This window comes from Diadema setosum, chromosome 1 (genome assembly GCF_964275005.1).
Source record: "Diadema setosum chromosome 1, eeDiaSeto1, whole genome shotgun sequence".
Taxonomy (NCBI): Eukaryota; Metazoa; Echinodermata; class Echinoidea; order Diadematoida; family Diadematidae; genus Diadema; species Diadema setosum.
Genome location: NC_092685.1, coordinates 16,847,697 through 16,861,014, shown reverse-complemented (window position 1 = coordinate 16,861,014; position 13,318 = coordinate 16,847,697). Strand labels below are relative to the sequence as shown.

The 13,318-nt window shown below is 37.1% G+C and overlaps 1 protein-coding gene across 1 annotated transcript in view; it reads left to right on the top strand.

The window, feature by feature from the left end:
• LOC140237350 (tetratricopeptide repeat protein 13-like) overlaps positions 1–11,185 on the top strand; it is a 29,657-nt gene extending 18,472 nt beyond the window's left edge. Inside the window, exons 12-18 of the mRNA XM_072317289.1 lie at positions 443–706; positions 3,908–4,081; positions 4,931–5,134; positions 5,655–5,796; positions 9,465–9,544; positions 10,288–10,446; positions 11,054–11,185. Of these exons, the coding sequence (XP_072173390.1) occupies positions 443–706; positions 3,908–4,081; positions 4,931–5,134; positions 5,655–5,796; positions 9,465–9,544; positions 10,288–10,446; positions 11,054–11,168 (1,138 nt within the window). The 3' untranslated portion in view covers positions 11,169–11,185. The remainder of the gene's footprint in view (positions 1–442; positions 707–3,907; positions 4,082–4,930; positions 5,135–5,654; positions 5,797–9,464; positions 9,545–10,287; positions 10,447–11,053) is intronic.
• Positions 11,186–13,318: the final 2,133 nt, after the last annotated feature.

The following is a 13,318-nucleotide window of genomic DNA, read 5'->3' as shown; positions in this document are numbered from 1 at the left end:
TCTGCTGCTTTCACTGTAGTGCTATCACTGAACATACATGTTCTCCCAATTTCATATTCTTAAATTTCAGTTGGAATGATAAATTTTGTAAAAACTACTCTGTGAAATGAATGCAGAAAGTACTGGTTATATCAGAAAGGCAGCCACATTCAAAGCCTGTAGGTCGCATATTTTTCTGATAGACATTTTTAGAGGTGGTTTCATATTTTTTTCTTTCTGTTCTTTTTTTAGCCATTTTGAACTCAACTATGAAGGCTACTCATAGTATGCTATATGTGGAATATACTCAACTCTTTTATATATTGTGGAATACACTCAACTCTTTCATTGAGCCACTCATGGTATAATGAATATTCCAACCAGTTTGACTGGTTTGGAGTATATAATTGTTATTGCAGTGAGACTTAAGACAGTTTCACTTCTTTGGGATCCTTGCCTGCAGTGATGTTGATTTGCTGGAGTATATGGACCTCCCTCAGTCAGTTCATTCTCTGGTCTGCCGAGCAATCTCCCTGGGGCGCCTGACCCAGTACAGCGCTGATGGCTTCCTCCCGAGTGAACGCACCCACCTGGCCCTTGGGCTGGGATCCCTGGAAGTTGCCCAGACAATTCAGCAGTACTGGGAGCACGGGCGGAACTTCCGCAACGGGAATGGAAAGAGATTCGGATGGCGGGATGTAATGGACATTGCTGTGAAATGGAGACGGTTAGCAAAGTTTTTATTTGCAATTCATATTTCTCATCAGAGTGAAATTTGTAAGAGTGAATGCACAGTGATATTTACATGTTGTGGGGGGAAAAAAAAACCCAAACCAGATTTCAACACTTAACCCTAACTGGGCCGGGGGGGGGGGGGGCCTGCGAGGCCCCCCCCTCGACATTCCGCGCGATGCATCGCTCACGCGAAAAGCTATCGCCGCGACGTTTCATGACTTTTTTCTGTTGAGTCTCCCGCATCTTTTGACACCAAATTTGCGATGCCCGGGCGCGCGGTTCCGAAGTTTCGCATAAATATGTACGTGCATGTCAGACCAAAAATTGCTCAAAAACGTGAATTCGTGTACAATTTCAATGGAAACTGTGTTTACAGTCAAATTTCATAAAAGCATGATTATTTTTGGGTTTTATTGATTAAAATCAATTAATAACATAATTTCTTGTTCGGAACAATGTCGCGGACAAGTTTCGTCGAAAAAACAATGAAAAACATAAAGTCGAAAAAACAAAGAAATACATAAGAAATTCAAAAAACAATAAAATACTTAAGAAATTTTTTCGGATGGCTCAATTTTTTTCTCTTATATTTGCTTAGGACACTAAAAAGAATATTTACACAAAAAATGTGCCCATTTTGAGCTTTATTTAGTGATTTATACCAAATTGTCTGATTTCATGCATCATTATGCATAAATTAGCATAATTTAGCATAAATGATAATTTTTTATGCCTCCGCCACGAAGTGGTGCCGGAGGCATTATGTTTTCGGGTTGTCCGTCCGTCCGTCCGTCCGTCCGTCCGTCCGTTCGTCCGTTCGTCCTTCCGTCCGTCCGTCCGTCCGTCCGTCCTTCCGTCCGTCCGTAATGAATTTTGTGGACAAGGTAACTATCAAAACCCGTTGAGGTATCCTAATGAAACTTGGCATGTATGTGTATTAGGGGGTGAAGTTGTGCCTATCAACTTTTAGGTGCACATGCTCAAGGTCAAAGGTCAAAAGGTCAAGGTCAAATACATAAAATTTCACTATTTCCACCATATCTGTTGAATGCCTGAAGATATTTTCTTGAAACTTAGTGTATACATGTATTACCCAATTAAGATTCTCTGGTGAAAGTTTTGGTCATGAGGTCAAAGGTCAAAGGTCAAAAGGTCAGGGTCAAATACATAAAATTTCACTATTTCCACCATATCAATTGAATGCCTGAAGATATTTTCTTGAAACTTAGTGTATACATGTATTACCCAATTAAGATTCTCTGGTGAAAGTTTGGGTCATGAGGTCGAAGGTCAAAGGTCAAAAGGTCAAGTAAAAATATTAAAACTTTTTTTTTTCCTCCATACCTTGGAAAATTGTTCAAGGTATCTTCATGGAACATAGTATATACATATACTGACTGGAAGTGATTATCTAGAGAATGTAGGGTTCATGGGGTCAAAGGTCAGGGGTCAAAGGTCAAGTGCAACACTTCAAAATTTTACTATTTCCCTCCTATCATGCAATGCCAGCAGGGTTATTTTTTTCTACACTTGGTGTATGCATACATGTGTAACCTAATAGAAATTCTCTGGAAAGTTTTTTGTTTTCTTCTTTTTTTGCCTCAAAGGTCAAAAGGTCAAAGATCAAGTGAAAGTGCTGAACTAACTTTTTCCTCCATATCTCGGAAGTGGCTCAAGTTATCTTGAAACTTAGTACATATTATGCATGTTCTACCTGAAAGTGATTATCTTATGAATTTTAGGGTCAAGGGCCAGATGTAAATGGTAACAATTTACTATTCAGTCCTTTAAGCAGCTCCTCAAAACACATCTGTTTAATTCCAAATCGTGAATGAACGTGATTGCTATAATTGAGTCGTTTTGTACACTGTAGAAGTTACTGTATAATTTGTACATGAAGGGTTTTTCGTATGTTCTGAGATCGGTTTCGTTATGTTTAGTAAGCTTCTTGTTTTTGTTTGTTTTTCATTCGCTATTTCATATGTAAGAGCGCCATGAGCATCATCATTGATGGACTTTCAGCGCTTTATAAGAGGCCACTATTATTATTATTATTATTATTATTGTTATTCAATTCAGAAATTGCACTTTTTCTCCACACCTGTACCTTGAAAATTACTCAATGCCTAAATGTATGAATGGCTCAAAGTCAAGTTAAAGTCCTTAAATCCTTAGATACATGCTCTCCTATTCATCCAATTAAACCTAGGTCAAGGAAGGTGAACATTCAACACATTTGTGACAAACTTGTCATTTCAGTATTTTGCCAATTTTGTGAAAATGTAATCACACATTGTCCACATGTACTATCTAGACCTATTGGGAAAATCATGCATTATGGCGGAGGCATACCAGTCGCCAAAGCGACATTTCTAGTTTAAAATCTAACTTCGTAGTACTTTAGATTACATCATAGGCAATGTGTGTGCCAATTTTCGTCGCGATTGCGCGGTCGACGGCCGAGATCTGGAGGGGGGCCTGGGAGGCCCCCCCCCCCCCCCCCCCCCCCCGGCTCTATGATCTACCTAAATAGCCCGGCCTAGTTAGGGTTAAACATAATCATGCAAGCAATTGCCCATATCTCAGTATCACATGGGAACAATGCAAGTGAAAGTGAAATGTAATGAATCCTTGAGTGGTAGGAGCAGAGTTCATGTGAGTGTGTGACTCAGAATTGCGATTACTGCACAACTATGACACCAGGGGAAGTGTGTTGCAGAATGGGATGTCTTCACTTGACATTAAACCTGCTGAGGAAACAAGATAACCAATTTCAACCGGAATTTGTTAACCAGACATGTTAAGACCTACCAGTATATGGTGTTAAATGTGTAGGAGAGATCAGTGGCCTGTTTATCTGTTGAAATGTTTTCACAGCCCCGTGAGATTTTGATTTGGTTTTCCTGTGAATGCAAAGCATTGTATTGCATTGTTCTCTGAGTATATGGCTGGCACTCAGTAACTACTGAAACACATCAGTTTACTGCATAGTAAATGTTCAACACATCCTGATTTTGATGGGCCACATTTGACTACAACCTGTGAAATGGAAAGATAGAAAAAATCCCATCAACATCCCAGCATAAATTTATGTTATTATTTTTAAGTGTATATATGCTTCTCATGATGCCTTGCATTCACTAATGATAGTAGCCTGTTGCTAATTTTCTGTGATAACTTTGGCTCTTGTCAGGTATATTGATCCAGATCAACCAGTTTTATGGTTGGAGCACATGCCATCAGTAAGTTTCCACACTGGCTACAGTAGTCACATGAACGTAATACAGGGTCAGCATCACAATATACGCTACTCATCGTACTTTGAAACGGTTTTCAACCTGACCAAGCGGATGGTCCAGCAGCATGGGTAAGTGTAAATAAACTGCTTTGGCACATGCATAGCAAACATCATTTCTATTTCTCTCTGACAGCACTATCACAGCTCTTGGACAAGTGAATTTATCTATTTGTATGTTGTCTGCAAAACAGGGGGAAGCTACCTTACATGCCCATAAATCATGTTGAAAAGAAGATGCCATTTCCACTCTAATAGTCATGTTTTAGATAGGTTATACACCACATCCTGCATTGAAATGAATGTCTGGTATTCAGTATAGTCATAAGGCTAATACACATCAAAAGACTTTGCAATATAGTTGCCTGATTTCCTATCATATTCCTTTCTGAATTTGAATTCAAAAGACATTTTTCTTTGCCAGATCTGCTAATAGTAGAATCAAACATATTTAATGTGTGTCTTATTCACTTGTCCAACACAAGATTAGACTTGCCGTTGGCAAGTGGGCCAGTTCAAACATTGAGCCACTGAGACGTTAATGTAATGTGCCTTCACCCACAGGCAATCTGTCTGTAATGTCCATAAATTTCTATTTGTCTTCTTTTATATTATTTCCTTTGACCAGAGATTCTCAATCTCACTCTAAATAATTCTGAATGCACTTCTAGTAGTCTTAAACTTTATGAATTCTTGTGTTGAGTTGTTTTTATTACAACTGATTGACAGTTGCCCGTCATCAACTTTTATGGTTTGAAGAATGGTCTGCTGTCACATGATAATATTCATCCAATCACTGACTGATGCATGACACACCCTATGATATGATAGCATAGCAACATTGAGGGCATTTAAGAAGCTGCATCATCTGAAGAGAATTTCATGCTGCTAGTGCAAACTAGACATGCTTCGTATTCGCAGGGCTGCTCTAAGGGACCGTTCGGAGGAGCGCCTGCTGGCCAATCTGGACAAAGTCACATCATGCGAGGGCCTCCTTTTTCTGGTCAATCAGCTGAAGGTGACCAATGAACGCTCTCCAGGCTTCATGGTGTCCACACGGCTGGATAGCTTCAAGGATAGGAGTGCCAAGCTGGAGGGGGCAGTTTTCTCCTTGAGCGGGGAATCGTAAGTTAGAGGATTTTAAACTCTTGTCTTCATACATCCAAGCAAATATTCCATCCTTTCCCTTATTTTTTTATGTAATTAAATCCTCTGCTAGAATAGTGGTTTTAGATAGTTCATTTACTTTGTTTTGTTTTAATCTGTGAGTAAGTGTTTGTCATTAGGACACATAATGTCACAATCATTTAACAGATACCCATTGGCTATGATAGCAGTTTGCAGTACTTGAGTACCAGGAGGATGCCATCAGTCAAATGACTGACTGTGATTCATATTTTGCAACAATGTGGAGTGTCATATATTCACATTTTTAGTGATTTGTGTCTTATTTTGAATATCTAAATTTTGACTTTTATCTTTTTATTATATCTATTATTTTCTTTATGATAATTTCCTGGATTCCTTTCGTGTGTTAACATAAGGGAAATAAAGAGTATGTTCAGTCAGTCAAATGCTCGGCACTAGGTTGCATGGTAACACACTGGGTGACATAGTTTTTTGTCCTGTGTAATCGGACATACAGGGCAACAAACATCATGTTCTCCATCGACACCCTGACCACCAAGTATCGGAGTGAGCAATACCACACCGAGATCCATCACATATGGGGTCTGCTGTCGGATGAGATGCATTCCAGGAAAGCTGCAGGGTCGGTCAAGGATATGGTGAGAAACTCCTCTGTTTCCAGCATGATGCTGTATGCATGTCAACGTAATGTAAAAGATGGTTTGAGAAATATAGTGAAATGAAACTGGCAGAATCGTATATGGTGGCTGTATTCAAATTGCCTCCATAATGAAGGAAGTTATGTAGAGTTTAAAATTTGGAATGTATATGGCCCATTCTCAGTAAAAGCGTTCAAATACGGAATTTTGGTGTCGCCGACATTCCATGACAGTTTGCGGTTCCCTGAAACCTATTAGATACTATTTAAATGTTTATAATATATCACGAGGACTTTATTTGTTAAAAATAAACACGATCAAATGCGGTTGTCTGCCTTTTTGTATAAAATTTTGCTGTTAAACTTCGTTAAGACCCCCAAAACGCAGTGTCGCCGGCTATTTCAGAATTATGTTTTATTGCTCCTCTCCGTCCACAAACACACTTTCCAAATATCATTTTCATGGACGATGAGCGTATCATATGTGCTAATCACAATACTCAAAAAGTTCCAAAATTTTTATTGACTTCTTTTTTTATAGCCTTTTGAAACCTGTCGCCAAATTCACCGCCAGATACGTTACCAGTTTCTTTAGTGTTACAGCATTGCGAAAATAAGACTATGCAATAACCCTGAGTATATGAAACCCTGAGGATATACTTCATACACTGCAAGTACTTAGATTTTTTGTGCAACAGCTCTTTATTGAGAATACGGTACAATGTTTGAAATATCGGTTTTCTACACTTTTATTTGGACAGATACGTTACATACTTTTCACGCCACCCACTGCGACAGATATTGCAATGTCAGACAAATTGTATATTATACATTACTCCTCGGAATGACGCATCGATTCAACATTAAAGTTTAGTACAAGTGAGAAATATTTGGTAGATATCGCTCTCATAATAATATGATCGACCATATACGTTACCACAGATACGTTACCCCAGATACGTGACCGAATTTTGCTCATTGGTCTTGTGCTTTCTGGGGATCAAATCTGGTCAAAATTCATCCCTACACATTACATGCTTTGTTTTGTTGGACCTCAGGATTATATTCTTACACCAAAAGGACAGAGAGGTGAAAAAGAGCAACACTTCCACATGATTTTTCTTTGTGCGTCAGTGTCTCACCACTTAATGCCAAGTTTTCCGACAGATACGTTACCACATAATCAAAATGCTGAAAAGAAATTGTAAATGTTTTTACAAACAAATCGTTGTGTGCTCATAAACTCCAAAGTTCTATTCTATAAAACCCAACCACTTTCATATTCTATGCAACAACTTTGAAAGTTTATTTTACAAGACGAAGCTAAGATTCAGCATATCAGTTTTTTGCTTTTCAGATTTAGCAGATACGTTACGTATAATTCAGGGCACCCACAGTGACAAATAATGTTATGTAAAACAAAGTGTTCATAAAACATTCCGTATAGAATGACGCGTCCATAAAAAAAATTAAAGTTATGTTCAAATGAAGAATATTCAGTAGAGATTGCTCTGTAACTTCACCGACAGATTCATTTACGGTACGCCAGATACGTTACCAAACTTTGAAAGAGTAAAAAGTAGTTTATGAAACGCTTCCGAGAAAAGTTTCAGTGTTCTGTTGCATATTTATTCTAGTGTTTTTCAACATATGAAGAACTACTCAAGATTCATTGATAAGTTGAACAATTATTTATTCATTTTCATTAAAAGGGATGAGCCAAATACGTTACCATAGGTCAAACAACTGTTTAGCATATCGAGTTCATAGAGACTGTACCTACTTCCTTCTAAGTGCCTGCAAAAATATATTTTTTAAACCTTGTTTGCATTATCCATCAAAACTTAATGAATATTTATAGTCAGATGGATAAATACATTCAGACGTAAGATGAGAATATTCTGTGAATGAAGAATTCAGCTTTCACATTTAGTGCTCTTTTCCACTACATTTCATAGTTTAGATATTACGTACAATGTTTAAAATTGTTAATTTGGGCTTACATCATTCATTTTTACATCAATTCATGAGGAAAATAATTAAACAGGTGATATTTATTAATTCATACACAACTAAAATTATTACTTATATTTTACCAGATACATTACCAAAGGTGATTCGATGTTTTTCAATAGTTATTTCCCCAGGAAAGCAATTCATATTTGTTTCCTGTGGAAATTCCAGATCGGATCGTTCCCTTTGCATGATTTGTGGGATTCGAAACTTTATTTGTAAGCGAAATTTGCTAAAAATACAAAGTGAATCTTAAGGTTATATTTCATTTCAGCAAAAAGCATATTTCAACCTACCACACAGAAATAATTTCTACCAATTCCAAAGGGATGACAACGTCTTTACCTCTTGAAAAACCCCAATATCTTTAGGGGGGACAGATGTCTTTTCCTGAACAGAAATTGGATCAAAACAATAAATTTAATTCAGAGTTAGGAGTCCATTACAACATGTAAATTTGCGGTAACGTATCTGATTGGTGATCAAAAATCATATATGATGCTCTATTTAAATTCATTTTTACTCAATGAATGGCCATCATTTAGAATGTTCCACTTTTTGTTTCGTATTTGACCAGTTTTGAAGTTTCCGAAAACACATCTTTGAATATATTACTTTGTGGTTGATTTTTCGGTTTTACTCACATGGAATTGAACGCTTAATCTGAGAATGGCCCATTTGCAGTTTTAACAGTGATATTGGTAGCAATTAAGTGATTAAATGGAAATGTCAGATTTTACTGAAGATTTCACCAATCTGTTTGACTCTGTTAATTAAAGTCAATTTGAATTTGATGTGGCATAGCACTTTAGATGTTTTAATTTATACATTGATATTATTATGTGCATACCTACATCATGAGCATTACCTCTATGAACACTTAGAGTAACAACAGACAGACAACAGGTCAATTGTTGTCATATGTTGGGAGAAACTGAAAAATTCTTAAACCTGAAAATAGTGATGAAGTAATGCAAGGAAGCTTGATTATCATACATTAGTACTGACAGGTCAAATAGGCCTAAGGTTGGGATGTCTTGTATGTCAACACGTGTATGTTCATGTGTATTGAAAGCCAGTTCAGTTACAATCTGAGCATGTGCAGATGATGGTCATTACAGACATTTTCTTGAATTTGCCTCATAAATGAGGTTCTTGAAAAATGTGGATAGGTCTTCTTAAAAACTGGTGGTGTAATCATTTTAATTGAACTGACTTATTTGGTGGGACTGCATGTAAATGGTGTCGGTACGCCTGTGCCATTTGTCATACATGAGTTATGTAGTATTCACAACATCATCCATGCCAGAGAGGGAAAATGCTTTCAAATTCTGCCAAATTAGTGCTGATTGTTTTCTCATATTAATTTTTGTTGATGATCATATTTTCAATTTTTTTTAGTGAATTCTACATTTTCAAGCATTTACATAGCATGTCAGAATTCCATAAAGCCTCTGCATTTACTCATTGAATTGCTTATAATTTACATGTTATAATACAAATATGTTTGGAGATATATATATATATATATATATATATATATATATATATATATATATATATATATATATATATTTATATATATTGTTATATTGTGTAATGACTCTGAAGGATAAATTTTGTTCTATTTTATATCATCTGTCATTATTCTTTCAGGATCATGATTCTGTTGTCAACCTCATCCTGTCAATGATCTACTATTTCTACAACCTCATGCCTTTATCTAGAGGATCAAGGTGAGGAGATGAAAATTAAGATGGAGATCGGTCCAAAGTGGTCACTAGTAATTTCAATTTGCTGTTTTTCTGCACTACTATGATTTTGTTTTACTTTTTTTTTTTTTGGTTGTTTAAAAACAGTATCCCACTTTTTTGCCTATGTTGTTCGCAATGTGGTCAGCAATGTTTTATCTTTTCTGTCCAGTACTGTACATGGGAACCATATTATAGTAAGTGTTATGTCAGGTTTCTCACAATATCAGACTACAAAACCAACGAAATAAAAAGAATTGGGACCTGTAAAATCACCTTATTAGAGGGTTTTGTTATTTCCAACCTCTTTACAATGAGGCTCCACTGTATATCCATAATTTCTGCAGACAATGAGTATGATGTGTCATGCATGTAGATAAGGTATATCACTGAATATATCGTAAAGTGCCTTCAGCATACTCCTTTGATGAAATTTACCCCTTTGATGAAATTTGTAGTTTGACATTTGTTATTCCATGTCAGAATTTGATTTCATATCCACTGTTGAGACTACTTCTGAACACAAAAATATTAATTCATCCAATCTTGAGTAAGTTTCCAGTCAATTTCTTTCCTTTACAATGTCCACTGAAGAGAGTTTCATGTACAGTGACTGTTGATCGGGTTGTAGATGATAAGCCTTCTCACTCCAAAGCCACACATGACATGTTATTGCTCTTTATTTGAGTGACTCAATCAGCGCTATTTGTTTCCATGCACTCACACAGCTCTGTGGCGTACACTATGGCACTGGGTCTGATCATGGCCCTTGGTCGCGAGGTCACAGGTCGTATACCCAAGGACAAACTGGTTGACCTGGAGGCCATATTGTGTGGAAGTCCACAAACCTTTGCCTCCTGGGCTCGCAGCTGGATGAACATCAAAAAGTGAGTGATGAGTGAATCTGCATCAGTGTTTTTCATCTCAAATCCCTGAAAGATTTATGACCAAGATTTGATGAGTTACCAACTAAATACATGGATGTAAACATATGAAAGGATTTGTGGACATTCCCATCCATGCTCAGATTTCTGGGAGCATATAACTGCCAATAACTTCTCAAGGCCAACAATTTACAGTTGTTTGGAATCATGTCATGTTTGATTCTTGTGTTGTGGGGGAAGTTTTGATGGGAGATGACAGCAGATACAGTAGAAGGGCAGCATTTATATCATGCTCCTGGAATCAGGACTATGCCCTGTATCAAATGATAATATATTCCCAATCCAGATGTATAGCTGTTCTAAAAAAAAAAAAAAGGAAAAAAAGAAAGAAAAGAAAGTACAACATATTTTCAGTTTTCCTATTGATCAACTGATAATCATATTTTGTTCAAATATTAATGCATTACTGCCTACTGTGTAAATAATTATGATTTTCAGTTATATGGGAGCAGAGCAGAGAGCAGTGGTATGTCATTTAGTTCTTTCTTTCTCTCTGAATGTTCCAAATTAGTCTGTGATCTGTTTTTGTCTGATTGTTACTCCAACACAGATCTTCCTTCAATCTGGGGGACCTTGCACTCGTATCAGAAACATTCCCAACATTGCGTACCATACTAGAAACGCTAAATGTAGGTGCAGACTTCTGTGAGTCTGGAGGTTTATAGACCAGCATGTGGAAGGGACAACAGTATTTCTCATTACTTTTTTTTTTTTTTTTTTTTTTTTTACCTGCTGGCAGTTCCAGCCTTGCAAAGACATTTTTCAGTACTTTGTGTGGGATTTGTGTGTCTCAAGTTGTTGTACATGTGTAGGTTTCAGGTGATGGAAATTGATATTAGTACTTGGGATGGCATTTTTTTGCAATATTAAGTTTTCTTCTCTTTCTTGTGCAATTCTGTGCTCCTGTTTTCATTTAGGGGAAATCTCGGACCTGTTTTGTATAAATGTGCTAACTGCTGCAACAGCATTTGAAAAACTTGTTGACTTGCCCAGTGACTTAGGATTTTATTCTCTAGTCATTGTATTTTGTTTTGTTTTAATGCAAGGATATATCAGTCGTGAAATTGTTGCTGCGTTGCCAAACTGCAGATATGCATTGCGTGTGTCTCACTGTGTGTTTTTTTAACTTTACGTTTCTGTTGTTTATTATAGTAGAAGATGTAGCAATTTCAAAAGCCTGGGATGCAAGGCAATGAGCAATCCTTCAACCAGTTTTTAATGACCCCTCTTGCCACTTCGAGACATACAGTATTTTTGTCCTGTCTCAAATCCAATACTTTGCTCTAATATTTTCATATTCATTAGTTTGTTGGCTTGTTCGTTTTTTGTTTTCACTGACAAGAAGTAGATACAGAGTCAAACAAGGAAAACGAAACAAAACTGCATACATATTAACATGTGGCAATAGAATACATAGCCAATGCATACTTGCCAGGGGATTTTTACTGGTTTATGATACAGCAAAATCACTGAATGACAATGACATTGATGATGGTTATAACGTCACATGAAGAGAAGTAGCTGTAATAGTAGTAGTAGTAGTGGTTACAAGTTGTAATAGTTGTAGTTGTAGTAGAAGTTGTTGTAATAGCGGTAGTAATGCTAATACTACCACTGTTGCTTTACTACTACTACTACTACTACTACTACTACTACTACTACTACTACTACTACTACTACTACTACTACTACTACTATTACTATTACTACTATTACTACTACTACTACTACTACTACTTCTACTACTACTACTACTACTTCTACTTCTTCTACTCCTACTACTTCTACTGCTACTACTACTACTACTACTACTACTACTACTATATTGTTATATCCCAGGGGGTAGAGACATGACTCCTAAAGTCATATCTCAGTCGCATGCACTCAGCACCAACTTAGCCATGGAGGTTGTTACTGTCAGGTGAGACAGTCTGTTTCTGTGCAGTACCACAAGTTTTTATTTGTATAGTGATGTTAACATTGCATTTTGCCAAGAACTTTGCAACATGACCAAATCTGGAATATGATTCCAAAACATGAATCAACTAATTTGTGGGTAAGAGACATAGACCCCATTTACAGTGCAGGGTCGGGCCGAGCCGTGGCCAAGCCGTGGCGGAGCCCGGCCTCAATTGCGGTACTCGGCCCCACAATTTTGTCCGTTTACGGTGCCGGGCTCAGCGCGGGCTTTTAATTCAAACCTTTCAATATTTTGTCGTAGTGGTGCTCTGCTTGTAAACAAACAACTATTATTGGGAGCACGCCGGTCGCAGTTTGGTACCGCATTTGGCCCAGTTTGTGTTTACAGTGAGAAAAGTCTGGGCTCAGTCACGGCCAAGCCACGGCCGAGACTACCTCCAGAGCTTGGCCAAATGCGCGGCCGATTTTGGTACTGCATTTGGCCTTATGCGCGTTTACAGTGAAATGAAATGAAAGCCCTTTCACTCACTGTAAACGGGGTCCAAGTGTATTTACATAGCATTTTTTTTTTCTTTTCTTTTTTTTTTTTTTTTTGCTCACGAGCGTACTACACAACATGTCAATCTATTTCAAACATCTCATAATCATTGGAAATGTAGCATGCTTTCTCAACAAACTGTAATTATCATCAAAATATGACAGAAGATAATAATGCAAAACAAATGAATTTCAAGACTTTGATAATTGAAGTTAGAATTTATATCTTACCACTCTATTTGGAGAGGAATCTGAGCCAAAGAGATCTACTCGTTCTGATTCCAAAACCAGATGAATCGAGAGCAATGGCTGCTATATTGGGGCAAGGACTGAACTTAAATGTGCTAGGACTGTGGGA